Genomic DNA, 21248 nt, shown 5'->3' on the forward strand with positions numbered 1-21248 from the left:
GGGGGGGGGGGATTCTGGCAAAATATACATTATTTATAATGCAAGAAAGAAGGCCACATAGGGAGAGACGAGGTTTGTTTAAGAGATTAGTGATGGCCTGCTTATTAGCTTTAGCTCACATTCCCAGTCATTTGCCTATTCTTCAAGACTCCCATGCCATCCACAAAGAAGTAGCCAGATTATTGATTTGAATCCAGTTTGACTTTTTTTGCTTTTAGTTTTAATCTTATTATGGCTCCACGTGAATGCATCCGTCATTATAGAGAAGGTAGTTATAAGACATGTAAAAATGAAGAAAAACTAGATAGATAGATAGATAGATAGATAGATAGATAGATAGATAGATAGATAGATAGATAGATAGATAGCACAACTCTAAACATCAATATGTAATTATGTTTGGATTGAAATGTTGCCCTTTGCACTATATCAAGTGGGGCAGCTCTGGTTTGACTTTCTTATTTTGACTATACCCTGGGACACGGATGACATTTAATTTTTGTGTATTTAGTGCCAAGGATGATATTAAGCTAATCTGCCCATGCTCCTGTTTGCTCTTAGGGATTTGGGAAGTATAGGCAAACATGAAGCACACAGAGACTCCAGCTAAGATACGGGGCGACAGAGAGACTTTTTGTAAAGCGACAGAGGCGAGGTGGTGGCAGCGAACTGTTGGCTCTCTCAGTGTGAGGTGGTGGGAATAATGTCCACATCCAAACCTTTCTCGTTAGGATTACATATTTGATGTTAAATCCATTGCTAAAGTTTAAATCTGTGTGTTTTGCTGGCAGCAAGGTTGACCTTACAATGTGAACCTTCTTAAAAACTAACTTCCCAAAGGCATTCAGGATTTTCTGCTGCTCAGCTAACACAAGGCATACATTTTTTGAAATAAACACCTGGATCACAAAATGACAAATAACAGAATAACTGCAGTTATACGGTACAGAATCACCATGATGGACTATTTTAATGTCAGCTAGTTTTATTAGCAATTGTGTGAATAAATAACTTCACAGGCGGAATGGTAGGCTTATGGTCATCCCATTCAAACTGGAGACATCAAGCTGCACACAGGCTTACCCTAAACAGTGTTGTACATTGAAACTGGCAGTATACAAACAACACAAATACACCATGTACTGAATTACACAATATTATTTTACAATATCCATAATATTTTATTTTAGTTAGTGTGTGTTTCATTTTACATACACATACAGATATATATTATATAGTTTACCACACAGCACATATAGTATATTATATATACACTGCTGTATATTTCATGCCATATTTACTCCTCAAACCAGTTCATGCACTAGAGGGATCCTAACTTCGTTTTTAGTCAGAATTCTACCTCATTAAGGTGTGTAGAGTTGCACTACTAGAGTAGTTACTTGTGCATATATATCGTTTATTTACACAGCTATTTTCACAATGCATAAATAATATACCTGTAATCTATACAATGTAAATCGCTTCCAAAGCTTTTTCACAATTATTCATTTCATATAGTTCTTAATCCAAGATCTACCACTTTACATTATTTCTTGTACTACTGTAACGTGAATATCCCTTAGGGGCCAATAAAGTCTTATCTCTTGTTTATAGGTTATTTATTTCCTATTGCCACCTGAAAAATGTTGGTTTATGTCAGCTATCAACATCCAATCAGATTTCTATGCTGCCATACCCTGTTCTCTATAACTCTCTAACTTCTTTATAACTTGTTGTGTTTACATAGCAAATTTCCACATGAAAAATAACTGCATATATGAATGGGGTTGACTAAAAGCTTTCCGGTAATTTTATTATTAGATTTTCAACTAATAAGTTTTAATTAGTGCTGTTGATTATTATGTAAACCCCTTTGAAAGGCAGTGACAAAGCAGTATAGAATAATTGAATCACTCTTTATAATTCAGTACATTTCACCCTGGCCAGAGCCAGCTTTATACATAAAACATACCTAAATATAAATTCATCATTACTCACTTGTATCCTGCCTGCCAATGTATAACTGAAAACTGTGGGATGCTTGAGAATGAGTAATGGGCCCAGTCACCTGTAATGGATCATTTCAGGTTTCGTTTCACCACAATTACCAGCCAAAGAAAAGTGTTTCAACTGTGTTCAGTTAGAAGTGTATTTTTTGGGATTGGCCCAATCCTTTTGTGGCCTGGCAGCTGGCCAAGGAACAGTGATTTGGGAGCCTCTTCTTTGGACAACAGTGAGTTGACGAGAGGAGAAGGAGAAAAACAGAATGATGCGCTTTACTGTGGCAGTATAACAAGGTAACTATGACTCACCGCACATTCATCTTGATTCTTCTTGTCCTGCCACAACCGTGAGAGTCATGGAAGATATATCAAGTAAGATCGACATGTAACAAATATATTGTAACAACTCAAGAGTCACCAGAGCCAGAATCTTTTTCAGGGCCAAACAGAACAAGTGCAAAAACATTTTTCTCAGTGTTGCAGGATTAATTCATGTCAAGTTAAACATTTTAGAGATTACAATTTGCATTTTATCCATTTATGTATCACATCCATCCAATGTAATTTAAAATGAGAAGAGCAAAATAATTAGCCAGACACATGTCACTCAAGAATTTATACAGCTGCAATCAGGCAAAAATACTTTAGATTGTTGGTATCATATAGACAGTGTTAGCATGTACAGTAGGTACATGCTAACACTGTGCTAATCTATCCTATTTGTATAATTCTCATTCTTGTTCTTGGTTTTGTTCTTGTTCTTGTTCTTGTTCTTGTTCTTGTTCTTGTTCTTGTTCTTGTTCTTGTTCTTGTTGTCGTTCTTGTTCTTGTTCTTAGTGGTAGTCATAGTAGTAATACCATTTCTGTCTGTCACTGTCATTTCTGTGTTCATAAAATCCCATCCTCATTATTGTAACTCTATGTTGTGCATGTGAATTGTAATCTTGAGACAGCTGAAAGTCAAAAAGGGGATACTAAAATTAGAGTAATGTGGTGTCTTCTCTTAGTTCCAGTTAGAATCACTGCAGCTGCATTTTGGAACAATTGCAGACAGTTTTGTTACTAAATGCTGAATATAAACATCACCATACTAGCCTTCTATTAATATGATCTACTAAGCTCATATTTACAAGGGCACACATTTAGGAGGAAGCTCTTCTTGCAATTGCCAAGATTAAATTTGCTGAAGATGATCATTATCTAATTTTATCTGGTTATAATTTTCACCGTATCATTTTGTTTTGTCTTTCATAGACATATGATAATTAATAAAAGTGCTAAACAAATAAAGTTATTAATAAGTCTGTTTTATTCAGAGAGGTAACTCAGTTGAGTTTTATGACACATAGTAACAACTGTGAATAAAAGTAAAACTAGTAGAAGACAGTGAACATGCACACATTCTTCCTGTCTGGTGTACAGACTATTGTACATTGTTCCATATAAGAACACAACCAGCAATTTCATACCAATTATATTCTTACAATCACACAAAAAAATACCTTCACAAACATTCCCAGGAATTACCCGAGCCCGTTGTGGCTGTGGAAGACAAGGGAGCTGCAAACTGAGCAGGTTTGGGAGGTAGCTAAATCTCCCAGTACTTTCTTCATGCTTGTGAACTTCTTCTCAGGGATTAGGGGGTAAACACACAGGGTCTGAGAGAAATATCTCCCCCTACCTCCAGCCCATAACCACATGAAATGACTCTGTTGACTCAATGTTGGCACGCTGAAAAAAGCATTGTGGCAGACGGGGATAGGGCTGGGTCCAAGTCTGTCGTGGATGAGTTCTGTCAAGCCCACAAGGTCAAATGATCTACGATACAGTTACGGTAATCAATCTTTAAGTTCTATGACAATAAGGATCAAAGACAGGGGTATTACCACATCTATGCATGCAGAAAATCTGATTATGCAATCCTGCTATTTGACAATCATGGTATGATATTTATCTGTAATCAAAATATTATATTGTGTATTGTCTTTGCTATGGATGCCATATTTAGACAAGCTCATTTATGACAGATTCAAACAAACTAAAGTAAATCAAACTACACCAACTATCTCCTTCCCACACATTCTAGTAGTATTCTGTGTGACCAATAAGGGAGAGGCCAAACAAAGGAGTGCCATGATAGCACCTTAGTGCTAATCTCTCAATTACTACTTTACTGCTGCTGTCAGACAAAACACAACAAAAGCTTAGAGCTGTCACGCATGCAGCTCTTTATGTGTGTGTGTGTTTGTGTGTCTCTTTGGTAATAGCCATGTGTGGTCTGTCTAATCCCGTTCTTTGTTGTCTATTTCTGTTGCAACTTAACTATAAAACACTGACACAATATGATTGACAGGTTACAAAATACAAAACATATGGTCTTGCATGGCTCAATGAGAAGAGCGTGATATAGTCATTATTGTGGTAAGGGGTCTGGTATTACAAAAAAGCCTCTGAAGTGTGGGACCATGGACTTTTAAAATGTATGCATGAAGAGTGCCAACACAGATGTCTTATTTTTAAATTCAATTTCAATGCTTTTTATATGTGTGTAATGCATCCAAACTTTGGGTTTGGTATAGAAACATAAAAAAAAAAAGGTTTGTGGATTTTATTTTGAAACAGCACATCTGGACAATATGGTAAAAGTAGACCATTGTCATCATCTGAAAAACATCAGTACCAACTATTTTCAGGTTTGATTCTACAACCACTTTGGTCTACTATGAAACCTTAAAATCTTAAGACCCTTCATAATGTCACAATGTATTTTTTATCAAGACTAGAACGTGGCAGTTTGTTCATAAATCCTAAAAATGTCAATGTTTCAGTTGATAACAATAAACTATTGTGTCAGATTTGTTACAGCACAATTCATTAATGCAGCAGACAACTAAAACTGTCCCTCCAAGACATCAAGCACTGTAGCCTACTGTGCTGTCCCCTGCTGAAGCTGAGTATATTCCACTGACACAGAGGCTAAAGCTAACCGTGTCAAAGAAAGACCAGGGATGTCACAGGCAATGCCTGACATTAGCCGTATAATGGCCAGGATTTGCGGATAAAACAGGGGCCTCACATTGGCAGTCTTTAGTGACTTAAGTGGGCCATTCTTCCATAGCCATTGGGGCTATACAGTATATCCATCCCTCTATCTCTCTCTGCCTAACTGGCTATGTCTCTTTCAGATGTGCTGCTCCTCTGGCTTATTTCTCAGAGATGTTGATACAGTAGTTTTTCTTGTATTAATGTGGTTTCACGTCTTCTGTTTATGATGTTCACGAGACATATGGCAGACATTTAGACCAACAGGTGTACAAACAGTTTATGTGACAGCACAGTAATGTCATCTTACACATATGCAGTAATATAAACCCTTGCAATGGGCTTGCATTTAAAATGGCCAAAATCCCATATCTAGTTATGTAACATGGCTGTTTTTCAGAGCAGCACATGTTGACTTGTCATAGTAGGAAAAGCACATTCAAGAGTCTCAGTAAGCCATGAGAGCGTGACAGTGAGCAGGCATGAACAATACCAGGACCTTGAAACAGAAGCAGCCAAATGGAATCCAGCCTTGATTCATTTATTAATTACACCTGTCTTTGCAAGAAATGTCTTTTGTAAAAAAAAAAGCTGATTATTTATAAGTTGCTACAGGCTTAGTTGCAGCATGCAGAAAACTATTAACACTAAAAAGGTGTGTAAGGTTTGCATGAAATTGGAGTAAATGAACAGCAGACTTATCTTCTTTATCACTGTGATCTTGGTGAAAAAATCTGAGAAACCCAGTCTACAGATTACACTTCAGTAAATGAAACAGTCTCTCTTGATACTTGCTATGAATATGAATTTTCACATCACAGTTGTTTTCACTGAGGAAAACAGCCAGAAAAAGCATGACTAAGATGAAGTGAAACAAATATAAAAAAAACAAAACAAATATAAATAGTGGGTAATGGTGTATTATATTTTTTGTTGTTTTTGACTATAAAACCACTGTCTGTTAAAATAGGGTGTTACCCACCCACTATTTTTATGCTCTCATCATGTTCAGTATGTCATTATCTGCCTGTCACACAGGAATATAGCTTAATAAATAAGGGGAAATCTCTTGATCCCAATCTAAATATTGTGGAAGGCAAGGCGGCACTTTTTGACATTTTTTTTTCCAGACATGCCCTTATTTTTGTGATGGCATTTACCTCATCTGGCATTTCTATTGTTTGTCAATTATCTTCATGAAGTCTCATGTCTGAAAGAGTTGTCGCAGTGGAGTGATGACAGCAATAGGTAAAAACAAGGGAGAACGAACATAGAAATAAATATGTAAATATGATTTGCAAATGTTAGGGTTGCTGTCTCTATCACTACTCGACTCCATGCCACGTTATGCCAAAGTTTCCTATCCAGACGGTATCTGCAGAAAAGCTTCACAGATGAATGTGACACATGACAAGATGGACAAAAATGTGTACAATGCTGTGGTTGTAATTCAGATAGCACGTCCTCCCTGTATCAGTTGCACAATGTTGTGACAATTCCAGAGGTTGCAGAGTTCAAACACAAAGAGAAAAAAAACAGTAGGAGACTTATGGTCGTCACTTTGGATAGATTTCCCATAGATGAGGCAGACAGTCAGACACATGTCCCCAAGAAAGCCTTATAAATCTGCGAGCATGTCCAACATTTATAGTTGAGCGTGCCCAGTCACATAACCACCTGTCAAAACTTGTCTTCCTTTTCCTTTTGATCTCCCTCCGTTATCTCTCTCTACTGTTTCATTCTCTGCAGTATTCTGCTTTCTATTTCTCGAAAACCGTCTTTGCTTTGAGATTCTTTATGAGGAGGAGGGGGCAGGAGGGGGGTATAAGATGTATAATCTGTGATTGATAGCACACAGACAGAGGAGACCAACATTAGAGGAAGAGCACCAATTTATCTTCCATTTTAAATAAAGATGGAAAAGCAGGGGGAACTGCCAAAGGTCCACATTTGATCTGAATGGAACTTCAATAAAACAAATTCCTTCGACAGCTATTTCAGTGCTTCACTGAGAAGAACTTAGAACAACCTTCACCAAACAACCCTTTGTCTTCTGTCCTGACAGACCACAACTGTTATTTTAGCCCTTCTCTCTGACTCCCTTTTAAATCAATATATAATATTACCAAGGACGAAATTTGGTAAGCCTGACCACATGAGGCAGGCTGATGACAGATTCAGCCATTTGGTTCCTGTGTCTTTCACCCCATCTTCTATACAAACGTATTTAATTCCAACTATCACTTCACATTGATATCAAGTCCAGAATGACTGTGGAGGCCAAGTGTGACAGATGTGGAGATTTGTCTTGACGTTACTGCAGATGCTGTATAGGCATTACATTCGGTATCAGGTTACGGAAGTGTACTAAATGTTCTGTGGTGTTTCTATGATCATCAAGTCTTTGAACATCAAGAACAAAACGACCGTAGAATTTAATCTGAATAAAAACAAAGAAATGCAGAATGCAGAAAAGCAACGTCTTTACAAAGTTAGATAGTATGCATGGACACAAACACAGAGGCTTTTACGTGACATAAGACTGCCATCTAGTGGCAAAAGTGCTCATTTGCTACAAGGTCAAGCATGGAAAAATATTAATTATCAATGTCTTTTAAGAAAAAGAGTATAATCATTCATCTTCAATCATCAATTCATCAGTCACGAGTTGTATACAAATTGGAATGACTTGACTGCCAATCTTCCAACATGTAAGGTAGCTGCTTGAGCTTGAGCCTCCTCTTGAGAATCTCATAGACTGATTACAGTACGGATGCTAGGGCAAAAAAGGAAGAGAAATGATTAGGATAAGTGAAGTCATAGATTTCTGGCCAAACCCAAAACATAACACAGAAAAGAGAATTGCAATGATTAGACAATTATTCACTCAGACAGACTAACTAACAAACTAATCAATCAACTATTTAGATAGAGTTTTTTTCCCTTTAAAGTCAACATTACCTGGCTTCAGCTTGAAGCCAGAATACTACAATTGTAAACTGAAAATATTTGTGACTGTTGTTGCAGCAAAACATTACATTTAAATATATTCAAATAGAGGAACTTAGAAGAGGAAGCGGAAGTCAAATGTGTTAAAATAAAAACTAGAGGTAATGCCCACATGAGTAATACAATTCTTAGTCTTAGTCTTGGAGGAAACCTTAGAATTTGGGAAACTATGGTGAATATTTTTCACAGTTTCTTGAAATTGTATAGAGAAGCAATTAATGAAGAAAATAATGTGCAGATAAAATAATAGTTAGTTACAGCCCTTATAGACAGAAAGAATATATACACACACATATATATACACACACACAGTATATCAAATATATTCCTGAAAAATCATCTATTTGTAAAGTTTATTATGTTTTCCTGAGAACTAATCAAATTCCAAGACTTACCCCTATATGGGACCTCAGACTGAAAGATTCTGAGCTCTATGACTATCAAACAAGAAATATTAAAGAGCCACTTCACACAAAGGTTGTGGCCCAGGGGCCTCCTGTCATTTCAGGACAGTGATCCATCTATGTAAGTGTCCTTTATATATCAGATATTTCATGGTGTGTGGGAACAGTTTCAAGATAAAAAGAAGCAAAGGCGGGGTATGCATATGGTATGCAAAAGTATGCAAAGATGGCCATAGCAGCAGTTTGAAAAACAACTGCGAGGTCATAATATTTAGGAAAATGCTGTGCTTAACCCGCATTCTAACCTGAACCATAAACCAAGTCTTAAATTATTAACTTTGTGGGATGCGGATTTTTGTCCCCAAATAGATAATGAGTCTCCAATAATGTGACTCCATGAACAGATCTGTGCCCCTATAATTTGAGTTATACAAGAATATACACATCACAAACAAAAACGCCAAAACTAGCAGCTACAAATAAATCAGTTCTTACCTGTTCCCACTTTTCAAAAGGCCAAAGGCCACATTGATTTGATCCAGTGGGAGGTTGTGTGTGATAAACTCATCCAGCTTCAGCTTGTTCTTCATGTAGTCATCCACCAGTTTAGGCACATCCTCCACACTCTTCCAACCTTTAGAAAAGGTTAATGAAATTGAGTCCTCATGAACCAGTGGCCATTAATGAGCTGCTGAACAGAGCACTTTTCTTGTCATCTTTTACTATATTTTCCATTTTCCTGCCTTAAGTGACCATCACCCTTAGATACATAGATATCATTAAATCTGTGATGTTCAATCCATATCAGATGTTATTGCACTGGTGGACCTACTTTACTTCATTTAGAGACTTTGTGTTTCCAGAGAGGCATAATCCAGATATTGGGTTAGGACTTGATGCTTTTAACAGAGGGTGAGCATATCTTTACATACTTTACACGCACATTACATAAGTGTGATCTTTCTCTCGTTTTGTGATATAGAAGTGACCAAGGGCCTTTTGCTTTACTAAAGATGTAATGTGTGTCTGCATTTTTTTCTGGTCTAGCTAGCTTGAAGCTTCTGTTAGCTACCTGCCTCTACTGAGTCAACAGTAACTTTTTGACTGTGGGGGACTTCCATCAAAACTCCTAAAGCCATTACCTGACTGAGGATCGACTAAAATCTACATCATCAATTAACTGTTAATTATAATTAATGCTAATTAATCATTAATCAAGCAAAAGTATAAAACATTCATTCACTGTTGAACAGACAAAACATTGTAATCTCAAGACATTACCTTAGGCTTTGACAATGTGTGTTAGCATTTTTATTATCTTTCCACTTAGTCACTCAGTCACTCCATCTCTCTATCATGCCACTTGCCATAAATTGTTGCTGAAGCATTATGCAATAGGCCTGGTAACTTGTTTTAAGCTCACCTCCAAAATAAGTCCCCCTCAAGGTGCGTCCCATGAGGATCTTTTCAACCACAACGTTCATCATTCCTGTCTCTGTCCATCCAGCAATCACACAGGAGCCCCAGGCATCTTTTGTAGACTCAAATGCAGCAGTCTAGGATGATTAATACTGCCTTTAAAATACATTTACACAGTGACACACTCATGTGAAAAAATGTGTGAAACTGTCGCACACCCACCATGATAGCTGGATCTCCAACACACTCCAGAGCGTAGTCCACCCCTCCATCTGTCATTTCTGCCAGAACCTCCTGGATGGGCTTCCTGTGGTCTTTGGGGTTGACACATTCAGTGGCTCCAAACACTGCAGCTTTCTCAAACTTGTCAGGGTTGATGTCGACCCCGATGATCCTTTTTGCCCCAGCAACCTGGCAGCCCATGACGGCGGCCAGTCCAACAGCTCCAAGCCCAAACACGGCACATGAGGATTGTTTTTCAACCTGGATGCACACCGTGTGGGAATCAACTCAGACAGCTATTAAAGTGACATCTGATGTTCACAAATAACTTTTATATTTTACATTTTGACTTCATTCTTCTAAACATATCAATCACATACATGCAAATCTAATTGTTTTCTGGTGTGGCATTTTATTCTTGTGTAAGCGTGCTTGTGTAAACCAGGGTTTTAAGCCTTCTTGGCTTTTCTTCATTGTTTATCGAGGACTTTGCAAGCCTGATTCAAAAAATGCTATTTAAATGAAATACTGATATCTTATCATATCAAAAATGCAATTTGAATTTCACTGTACAGTCACCACATTTAAATTTTCCATTGGCTGGAATATTTTGAGAGAACAGATACAAGAATGCTCTATCATTATCTTACTTTTGTTCATGGTATCACTTTGCCTTCAGTTAAGAGTTTGTCCTTAAATTACTACTGAGCAGTCCTACGTCTGTGAAAAAAAACCAGGAGGTGTGGAATACGGAACTTGTAAGTACTTTTTAACCCATTAACTACACTTACATGGTGCTCATGTTATGTACTGACATCTAGTGGGAAGAATAAGTAACTGCTCTCCTGCCAAATGCTGTTAACATCAATAGGTAGCAACTTAGGAAAATGTCAAATACACATTACAACTAAGATGTTTTCCTTCTGACGGTAAATCCATTTTGGTAAAATAAGCTCAACTAATTATAAATGGACATATTTGCGATTAAATGTTTATGCAAATTTCTTGCATCTGCATGCCTCGTGTTTTAAGAACCTACAGAGACCTGCACAGAATAACCACTGGTCCACATCAGAGTTGGTGTGAATTCAAGTTATGACTTGAGTGGAAGTATCCTCTTACCTTGCCTGTATTAACAGCTGCTCCATAACCGGTGGAGACACCACAGCCTAGAAGACACACTTTATCCAGTGGTGCATCACTTCTTATCTTTGCAAGCGAGGTGTCAGGAACCACAGTGTACTGGCAGAAGGAACTGATACCGAGGAACTGGTACACTTGCTGTCCCTTGCAAGAAATCCTGCTTGTGCCATCAGCCAAAACACCCACTTGCATATTTGCCCTAAAAGCCCCAATAAAGGATCAATATGCAGCGAAACACCATGACAGCAATACAGCAAAGGTGCATGTCTGTGTGTAAACATGTGGTAATGAAATCACCAGTTTTTCCTGCAATGATTTGTTTTAGGACTCAGACATCGCTCACATTCCCCACACTGAGGCAGAAAAAGAGGAATGACTTTATCCCCTGAAAACAACAAAAAGCTAATTCAGTTACAGTTCTATGTATGTTCTATGTATGCTGTGAGCTGTATAATTTACCCGGTGAGAATTTGGTGACTTCTGGACCAACACTCTCTACCACTCCTGCTGCTTCATGGCCGAGAACTAATGGGAATGGTCTGAACTTCATTCCTTGCCCATACAGGTACTCCCAGTCTGTGTGGCACACACCTGTGGCAACAATCTGTACAAACAGGCAGGCTCACTTGACAGCTTTATGAACTATTTATAGTTGGTGTAAAATATGCCACCAATAGGAAAGAAACTGAGACAGAGGAAGTCAAAAATATTCAAATGCTTCCTGTCAGCATTTCTTGTCTGTATGATCACAGTAAAAACGGTGTCTATATGAGTAATACAATTTTATGCTATTTTAGACTTGGATGGATTTGTCACTGAGGGAACTTAATATTGTGCCATGGTTTCAATTAGTTCATATTATTCTGTCAAAACAACTCCAAATAACTATTTCTGAGAAAACAACAGCTGTCCCTACTGAAATTTCTGCCCTGCAACTTTCACAAGTGCATCCATTTACAACCCAAACAATAAGTTCCAACTTATAATAAACATGGTTTCCTTGTTGCAGCCAACTTTGGGATAAGCAACTGACCTTGATGCGGACTTCATGGACCTTAGGCGGGTCCACCTCCACATCTTCAATGGCCAGAGGTTTGCCAGGTTCCCAAGCAAGAGCTGCCTTGCACTTGATCACCTGAGAAAGAAAGAAAAAAAGTCACAGTATGTGAGCAACATGCTGTGTTAAAGCCTGTTTTGGCTGGGTGTGGTTGCTGTGTGTGTAATGATGACCTAAGTCCCTTATAAATATCTGTGAGGCACAAAATGGGGCCAGTAATGGACAATGAACATCAGAATGAAAAAAAAAACTTAATAATTATAACAATGGTATTAATAATAACATTCTTTATAAAACAAACAGTGCATACAATGTAAATTAAGTTGTTTTTCTTACCTGACCTGTTGTTGACATTGTTGACTGATGTCTGCTAATTAAATTTCCTGCATTTGAACAAAAGAATATTTAAATCTCTAGTCACAGAGAAATAACTATGTGCCATTTGCAGTCATACTGACCGAGTCTGGTATGTTTCCGTGGATGAGTCAACCAGTTGCTGGTCTGCTTCTTTAAAAAAGAAAGTCAGCGGCAGGGGAGCTTTTATATACAGTCTATGCTTGAGAGCGAATTTCCGACACTTACCGACACTGATGAGTAGCTTTACGGCAGTCTTAGGTCACACGTGTTGTCATCGCATGGATATCCCTCGGTGTAAATAGCTGCTGCAAGCCGATCAAATTCGTGAGTGTTCTGCTTTAAATGTGTGTTGAAAGCTTTGTAGGCTTTTCATTCTTTACATTTAGAAGCAAGTGTATAACTTATTGCTTTGTGTGAGGAAATGCGGGTGACTTTTTATAGCTTGGACGACGGACTTGAGTTAGCATGTTAGCTAAAACTTGTTTAGCGCTTCTAAGTCCACAGTGTTGGAAGTCCACATGCTGCATTTAACCAACCACTGATTCGCGTTTTTTTATGTTGTCTTTTGTTTGATCACAGAGGACTCGAGGAGAAAATGTCTTTCAGAGGAGGAGGCGGACGAGGTGGTGGAAGAGGTGGAGGTTTTAACCGAGGTGGAGGAGGCAGAGGAGGCTTTGGTGGAGGCAGAGGTGGAGGATTTGGACGGGGTGGTGGCAGAGGTGGTTTCAACAGACAGCAAGACTATGGTCCTCCAGAATACGTTGTTGGTAAGATCATCAAATCACTAAATAGTCATGTTGAAAACATGGTGCAGAGGATGATATTCCTGCCAGTGAGCCATTTGATATTGGTCAATATGCTGAGGATTCAACAATGAGCTTCAGTGTGATAAATATAGGAAGTAGCTAGAAAACTTTAAACTAACTACTTCTAGATCCACCTTGAGCACCAAACACTTAAACATCACAGACTCAAAAATATTTCACCTGTATAATGAGTGTGACCACCTGTTAATGTCATTGGAAAGTTACCCCGTTTCCAACTTTAAACACCATTAACGTCAACATGCAAGTTGTAAGTACAAAAGGAAACTCTATATCAGACACTGGGTGTAATAATATGGAAGTTAAAGCCTGTTCTCCATGGTAATTAAACCAAACTTGGTAGACTGCGTGCTAAATTGGCAATGTTATGTAGTTATTTTTTTTCTCACACAGCTGACTGTTGTCTCTTGTCTGAACACTTACGAGTTGTAAATTTCAACCGCTGTGTTTATGCCTAGCAGTTTTTCTGTGTACTTTATTTTTGCCAATTTCTTTTCAAAACTTCCACTGTTGCCACTGTTTTCATGTCACAACTGTTTGCATTCTGGGTGGTCTTTTGAGCAATGGAGAGAAATTGAAAGCGGGACATCATCTTGATGGCTGTTCCAGGTTTTACACAACCAACTTTTTCAATGTCTTTCCACTCTGCAGCACTGGGAGAGTTCATGCATCCTTGTGAAGATGATATTGTGTGTAGGTGTACAACGGAGGAAAACAAAGTTCCTTACTTCAATGCCCCAGTGTACTTGGAAAACAAGGAGCAGATCGGGAAGGTGGATGAGATATTCGGCCAGCTCCGGGACTTTGTATCCTTTCTGTTACTCTTTTTTCAGTCTCTGGACCTCTGAATAAAATAATAAAGAGAGAAAGTTGAACATCTGGGGTATAGATATCATTCTTGCTGTTCCAGTTCATTCCTTAACCTGTCCTTGCAGTATTTTTCAGTCAAACTTTCTGAAAATATGAAGGCATCTTCGTTTAAGAAACTGCAGAAGGTATAAAACATCAATAACATTTTAATGTAGTTCATTTGCATACTTAACAGCATTACAGCGCCTCTGTGTAATAAACTATATGTAATTTACAAGTTCTCCTTTTAGTTTTATATAGATCCAATGAAGCTCCTCCCGCTGCAGAGATTCCTCCCAAGGCCGCCAGGAGAGAAGGGGCCGCCAAGAGGAGGTCGAGGTGGGGGTAGAGGTGGAGGAAGAGGTGGTGGACGTGGAGGTGAGGCATCCAAACTTAATGTCTCATTTTAATTAGATCTGTCTCCTATTGTTGGTGAATATGTAGATCATTGGCCAGTGGTGGCTCAAAGTTGAGAGAAGAGAGCTTGTGACCTGGCAGCATTAAATCAGACTGTGGTTGTGCTGGGAAGCTTCTGGGTGTGAATGTGTGTACCTGTGTGCATGCAATCAGGGTGTTCCTGTAATAGACAGGTTAGCTCTCAGTGAAGCTTCTTTTGAATAAAAAAAAAAAAACACCCAGAGTTTTAATCCACTTGGGCACTTATGCTTATCTGTGAGTCTTAGCTGCTGTGGATTTAGAGTGAAAATGAAAACTTATTTAGAGCATTTCTTGGAAATGTGATTAATTCTACTTTGCTTTTGTTTTTGTTGCAGGTGGATTTCGAGGTGGCAGGGGCGGAGGTGGCCGTGGTGGAGGATTTGGAGGATTTGGAGGCGGTGGACGCGGTGGAGGAGGTTTCAGGGGAAGAGGAGGTGGTGGCGGACGTGGATTCAGAGGTTGGCCCTTGTTCCGTGCTCCAAAATGTTTTGTTGCCTTTCCTAATGTGAAGGTGCACGTGTTGTTATGTAGTTTTTGTGTGTAATACTCGCATTTATCTTTTTCTTTTTGTTTACTTGTAGGCGGGAGATGATCTGACAGTGGTGGTGTGGTGTGATCTTTTCATCCCTATCTACACCTTCTCAAGCATAAAGGCTGTGTTCTATGCCAGTGCCTGTCTTGTTGGACTCAGGGGTTGGACATTGCCTCTATTTGTAGAACTTGAGTGTATCTTTTTATTTTGTTTTATTTTGTACCAGTTTTAAAGGTGTGATGAATCTTGATAATTTTTATTTAAAAGGTGGAACATAGCGGGGACCTTTTCAGCCTGTTGTGAAGGGTTACAGACTCCTTTTGTGAACAGGCACGTCATTATCCTGTGCTGATTGTGTTAAAATGTTTGACCATGATGGATGTTTGTGCTTTTGATAAAGATTTCAGGAGAGACATTCACACACTTCCACGCATTACTTTTGTCAGTTGTTGGAAAATGTGTAGGAAGTCAGATTTTATTCAGTGTTAGTTGAAAACATACTAATAACTGTAAAATCTTCAATTATTGTCACATTTTTGTTAAAGACCTTGAATAAAAGGTGCTTTGTAACTGTGTTTCTATTTTATATTCTCAGGTGTCACAAGAATCCCTGACATTCTGAAGCAGGATACATAAATTGTACTTAGTTGGAGATGTTTTTATCCAACAATGTTAGCCAGAATAGAAAATAAAGCATTTTATATGGCAATAATTATACTTACATTTACTGAAGTAACATTTTCAATGTAGGACTTTTGCAGTGTCATTTTTTACTTTTACTTCTTCCATCTCAATACCTTCTCCACCAAGTTTAATAAAAATCACTACCCTAATCTTCCCATATTTAGTATATTCATGATGACCAACTCTTACTTCTGACGTCAAGAATGAGTTTCTACACGTAAATGTTGGTAATTATATCCACTACTTATAAAGCAATTCCACAATTATATTTTCAAACCGTGTACAGCTGTTCTGTTGCCTCCTCGAGATACTTTCTGTAGCAGACGTGTTTGCGTCATGCATACCTTGCACGTTCTGCTCTCTGATTGGTCCAGCCACTGACTCCTTTACGGCCACGAGCCGCCCCGGCCTTTCGTGCTGAAGGAAAAGAACATGGAGACAGCTGGAAAAGTAAGTAGATTCCCCCAAAATCCGCAACAAATGTTTTAAATGCATTCTTTCCTAATGCATGTGTCGTTGAGGTGGCTTCAATTTCACTTGTAGCAAACAAAAAATCAAGGTTCTTTTAATTTACTTGCACGCAGTCACGTGCGTTGAATGAACAAGTACAAATAATCACTGTTCAATTACTTAACGGGGATCTGGGGTCGGTTGGTCGCAACTGGTATGTGCAAACTGCTGTTACGGTTGCCCCGAGAGATAAATTAAAAGAAATGTAAAGTTAACAAAGCAATTAAAGCACATGAATCTAGTTTATTGACCAATACGTTGCACCCACGTCTCGCACATTTAGCGTTAATGTTATTAAAGCAGAACGTTAACAGTACTCCAGCAGTAAAGAATTGAAACTCTTGCATAAGCTTCCATACAGTTCAAAGGCTAACTACACTGTGCAGCTAGCTCGGCCTGTCACAGGCACTGTACAGCTGCAGTCCACCCACAGTGGGTGTTACTCACAAGTTACTCATTTAATTGTAGCAGCGTTGTATGAAAAACATACTGTACTCTGCCTTCAGGTGATCAAATGCAAGGCAGCTGTTGCTTGGGAACCTGGAAAGCCTCTTTCCATTGAGGATGTGGAGGTAGCACCACCTAAGGCCCATGAAGTCCGCATCAAGGTAAACCAAACCAAACCACACAACGTTTGCCATGCCAGAGAGGCATAACATGAATGTAACTAATAAGAGAGATTTGGAAGGCCAGCTCAGGCTCTTTATGTATTTATCTTTGTGTTCACCTTTTGTATTCCTCTCAGGGTCAGGCCTCATCAGCACAAGAAGCAGAAAAATCTCCCCTTTGTTTTCCACAATATATCTCACTGCTGTGCCTGACATAAACATTAAATAACATTTTACCTCTTAGATTTTTGCTACAGGGGTGTGTCATACAGATGCCTACACCCTGAGTGGCAGTGACCCCGAGGGTCTTTTCCCTGTCATCTTGGGCCATGAGGGTGCAGGGACTGTTGAGAGTGTCGGTGAAGGTGTCACCAAATTCAAACCAGGTATGGAGCCACCAGTCAAAATGTTGAAACTTGCTTGTGCTGTGTTAAAAGAAGTACTCCTTGTATGATTTTAATTATTGACAATTCTCTTTGACAAAGGTGATACCGTCATTCCTTTGTATGTACCACAGTGTGGTGAATGCAAATTCTGCAAAAATCCCAAGACCAACCTTTGCCAGAAAATTAGGTAATGTTTTCAGATAGTCTTTTTTTTCTTTAGTGATAAGACTGAAATTTAAAAATGTCAAAAGGCAACCTCAGTAGTAAGTCTCATAGCTTCAGGTACTTTACTCCACGGCAGACAAATCAAAGCTCAGTCATCATCAGTTTGAGCTTCTGTCTGCTGTGCACTGAGGTGCACAGCAATTGTATTTCATCATACACACATAAAATGAAACAATCTTCTCTCTGTGCTTCCACCCTGCAGAGTAACCCAGGGCCAGGGCCTGCTCACTGACAAGACCTCACGCTTCACTTGCAAGGGAAAGCAAGTGTTTCACTTCATGGGTACCAGCACCTTCACAGAGTACACTGTGGTGGCTGACATCTCTCTAGCCAAGGTGAACGTGAATGCTCCGCTGGATAAAGTGTGCCTTCTTGGATGTGGCATTTCTACCGGTTATGGTGCAGCTCTTAACACTGCCAAGGTGGGTATCACAGGCTGTTGGTTGCCTCCTAACAAAAAATAAAAACATTTGTTGATGATTTTTTTTTTTTTTCACCACTGCAAAGTCGTGACACATGTTATTGTTTAAAGTTTTTTTTATTTTAATGCAAAACATGTTTGTTGCAGTATATCCTCAAGGGACCAATGAAAGAGATTCAAACTTTGTCACTGTTGCCAGGCTTCACTCTGAAATAGGTCACCCATATTAATCATGCAGAACGGATGTGAATTGTTGCCAGGGGCTCAGTTCCCAACTTGGAAACAGACAATAATGCATTAACAAATTTACTTGCAACATTTCAAAAAACATTTAATGATATCCTTACAGAAAGAATTTCGCTGTGTGTTTCCAAGTTTTTGTCAATTTTTTAATCCCTGGTAAATACATTAAAAAGAGAAATAAATTGCTCCACAACTCAATGTAACGTGCAAGAAAATCCAGCTCTGTTATTTGTATAAGTAAATGTGATCAGTTACATCAGCCAAAACACATTTCAAGTTCATACATAGAATTTTATTAACATTCAATGATAATGATTTTGTAATATTTGAATTCTCACATTGCTTTTTCTTCTTCACGCATGCTCAGGTTGAGCCTGGCTCGACATGCGCTGTCTTTGGCCTTGGAGCTGTTGGCTTGGCTGTTATTATGGGATGCAAGGTAGCTGGGGCAACCAGGATCATCGGCGTGGACATCAACCCTGCAAAGTTTGAGAAAGCCAAGGAGTTCGGAGCCACTGAGTTTGTGAACCCCAAAGACCACAGCAAGCCCATCCAGGAGGTTCTGGTGGAGATGACTGACGGAGGCGTGGACTATTCCTTTGAGTGCATTGGAAATGTGCAAATCATGGTGAGACTTACTGTGTGTTCATGTTTAATTAATGCAAAACATGCGGCACATCACATAGATACAGAATAAGCAACATGTAAAACACTGTTATAAGTTGATAGTGTTCATGTATCATCTTAATTTGGCTGTTGGTGTCCATAGAAGAGCCAGTGCACATATGCATTGTGTTCAGTGTAGTTGACAGGTGGCACAAGCAGCATATGAAACATTATTCATAAGTTGGCAGTGCATAGAAACCAGAAAAATTACCAGTTTATTATTTCAGAGAGCTGCTTTGGAGGCATGCCACAAAGGATGGGGTGAAAGTGTCATCATCGGTGTTGCCGGAGCTGGACAGGAAATCTCGACCAGACCTTTCCAGCTGGTGACAGGCCGAGTGTGGAGGGGAACAGCCTTTGGAGGTGGGTGACTTTGTTAGAGAATTTCTTGTCATAAAGAGCTTAATGTGGTCTGGCAGCAGTTCCAAAATTTCAGCAAGTTCAAACCCTTTTGCTTATTATCATCTGAGACAGGAAGCAGTTGTAGACTGATGTAAAAAGCGATTTACAAAGCGATCCACTTTTATCAGGCTGAGTTTAAACTGTAGCTAAAACTTTTCTTTTAATAATTTGACACAAAGACAGCAGATTGCTTTCTTATGAAAATGTATGTAGATGTAGTGGTATTTAATTAGCCTTGAGATGGTCATCAAATTGTAGTTATTGTAGTTTAATATGATTTGAGGTCATTTTAGTTTTTCTACCAAGTCAAACTTGACCAGGTATTTATATAGTTTTCTGGTTAGTAAGTGCTTTGCTCAAGGCCTTTTGGTGCTACATGTGTGTTATTCATACTGATTAATTTTGGCTAATTGACAATTAAGGTTGTTTAACTAGTTTTCATATTCACCCTAGGCTGGAAGAGTGTGGAGAGTGTTCCTAAACTGGTGGAAGACTACATGAACAAGAAGCTGAAGGTGGATGAGTTTGTTACCCACACCCTTCCCTTTGAGCAGATCAATGAGGGATTTGACCTTATGCATGCCGGAAAGAGGTGAGAAGAACAGTTCAGCATATACACATTTTTGCTTTCTGCAGTTCTGTTGGCTGTAGTTCTTTATTTCCCAGCCTAACATATATTCTCTTTTCTCATTGCAGTATCCGCACAGTGCTGACCTTCTGAAGTGCCTACAGCATTGATATCCTTCATGTCCAGCCTTTCAACAATTTCCCTCCATAGTTGCAGCACTTATTGCATTTCTCTGCACTTTGTTGACGTAACTTTAAGTATTAGAACATAAATTTATTAACAGTAGAATACCTGTTCAAAACAAAAATGGTATCATTAAAATCTTTTGGAAATGCATATGTTCTTTGCTTTTCCTTTTGTTGCTCATTTACTGACTGACATAACATTTTATAAGAAAACATTACATTTATATATAAAGGCATTTGGCTGAACAGCATTTTATCATATTACTTGAAAGTTACAGTACACAGTGCCACTTTCATACTTTCTACTCGTATTATGCAACAGAGTTTAGCCATGAAATACATGCTGGACACTAAATATCACAATAAAATATACACATTAATATGATGTAATTAATCATGATATGTTTTACATAATGCAATATTTGAATAAAATAAGTATTCCAGGTAAAATATCTGGAATAAATAATGCATTAATGATGCACTGAATTCTGGTGAGGTCTTCAAAGGCTCCGACAGAGCGTACCACTGCATGATGGGATCACAAAGTACATCCTGAGTAAAAGATAATAGTAATCACACCATCAGAAATATTTGCTCTAGCACTCAGAGGAACATCGATTATTAGAAGGGATCTCTACTAAGCCTGAACATCACAGAATATATGCATATTTTACTCAGCCTACAACATATTTCAACAACTTGGGATTTGTAATACATCCCTCTCATTCAATGCAATAATAATCTAGGCTGTCATCTGTCTAGTCATTTTTCTGTGATGCTTGCACTTCTAACTAGTCTCATACATACAGATAACGGTGTTTTTGCAGTCCAAGACAAGTTGATATGCAAAATATTCAGCCACAAGTTGTCTTCATTTCTTCATTTTTGTGCCTGTTAGGTTTAATATCAAAAGGTATCTCTGGCTGTTTGGAGATGTTCTTGTTTCTTGTCAACTGTGATGACCTTTTACACTGTTTTTTTTTTAAGATAAGGGTTATATAAATAAACCACCAGGGACTGCAGGTATCACCCTGGCTCCAAAGGTCACGCT

The 21248-nt window shown here is 38.6% G+C and overlaps 3 protein-coding genes across 3 annotated transcripts; 2 read left to right on the forward strand and 1 right to left on the reverse strand.

Moving 5' to 3' along the window:
* Positions 1–5226: 5226 nt before the first annotated feature.
* LOC111232378 (alcohol dehydrogenase class-3-like) lies at positions 5227–12843 on the reverse strand. The gene is made up of 10 exons (XM_022759871.1): positions 12758–12843; positions 12636–12682; positions 12276–12377; positions 11702–11846; positions 11540–11627; positions 11222–11441; positions 10100–10360; positions 9882–10014; positions 8954–9092; positions 5227–7821 (listed from the first exon to the last, which is right to left on the reverse strand). The coding sequence occupies exons 2-10, from the start codon at positions 12651–12653 to the stop codon at positions 7797–7799; spliced, it is 1131 nt and encodes a 376-aa protein (XP_022615592.1). The 5' UTR covers positions 12654–12682; positions 12758–12843; the 3' UTR covers positions 5227–7796.
* A 33-nt stretch (positions 12844–12876) lies between these two features.
* gar1 (GAR1 ribonucleoprotein) lies at positions 12877–15869 on the forward strand. The gene is made up of 7 exons (XM_022759872.1): positions 12877–12980; positions 13236–13423; positions 14132–14286; positions 14416–14475; positions 14581–14707; positions 15103–15225; positions 15349–15869. The coding sequence occupies exons 2-7, from the start codon at positions 13252–13254 to the stop codon at positions 15357–15359; spliced, it is 648 nt and encodes a 215-aa protein (XP_022615593.1). The 5' UTR covers positions 12877–12980; positions 13236–13251; the 3' UTR covers positions 15360–15869.
* Positions 15870–16366: 497 nt separating this feature from the next.
* On the forward strand, positions 16367–20348 carry LOC111232387 (alcohol dehydrogenase class-3). Its single transcript, XM_022759887.1, has 9 exons — positions 16367–16433; positions 17000–17101; positions 17346–17487; positions 17587–17674; positions 17915–18134; positions 18744–19004; positions 19270–19405; positions 19898–20036; positions 20141–20348. The coding sequence occupies exons 1-9, from the start codon at positions 16416–16418 to the stop codon at positions 20163–20165; spliced, it is 1131 nt and encodes a 376-aa protein (XP_022615608.1). The 5' UTR covers positions 16367–16415; the 3' UTR covers positions 20166–20348.
* The last annotated feature ends 900 nt before the right edge of the window (positions 20349–21248 follow it).

The sequence above is a fragment of the Seriola dumerili genome, unplaced genomic scaffold (assembly GCF_002260705.1).
Source record: "Seriola dumerili isolate Sdu_G_001 unplaced genomic scaffold, Sdu_1.0 BDQW01000331.1, whole genome shotgun sequence".
Lineage (NCBI taxonomy): Eukaryota > Metazoa > Chordata > Actinopteri > Carangiformes > Carangidae > Seriola > Seriola dumerili.

Coding starts and splice junctions, on each gene's coding strand:
- LOC111232378 (XM_022759871.1), bottom strand. Junction 11,847..12,275: donor TCCATGAAGTCCGCATCAAG/GTCAGTTGCTTA, acceptor CTGTTTGTACAG/ATTGTTGCCACAGGTGTGTG. Junction 11,628..11,701: donor AGTCACCAAATTCTCACCGG/GTAAATTATACA, acceptor TGTTGTTTTCAG/GGGATAAAGTCATTCCTCTT.
- gar1 (XM_022759872.1), top strand. CDS start 13,252: ATGTCTTTCAGAGGAGGAGGCGGACGAGGTGGTGGAAGAGGTGGAGGT. Junction 14,287..14,415: donor TCGGCCAGCTCCGGGACTTT/GTATCCTTTCTG, acceptor CTGTCCTTGCAG/TATTTTTCAGTCAAACTTTC. Junction 14,708..15,102: donor AAGAGGTGGTGGACGTGGAG/GTGAGGCATCCA, acceptor TTTTTGTTGCAG/GTGGATTTCGAGGTGGCAGG.
- LOC111232387 (XM_022759887.1), top strand. Junction 17,102..17,345: donor CCCATGAAGTCCGCATCAAG/GTAAACCAAACC, acceptor TTTACCTCTTAG/ATTTTTGCTACAGGGGTGTG. Junction 19,406..19,897: donor GAGGGGAACAGCCTTTGGAG/GTGGGTGACTTT, acceptor TATTCACCCTAG/GCTGGAAGAGTGTGGAGAGT.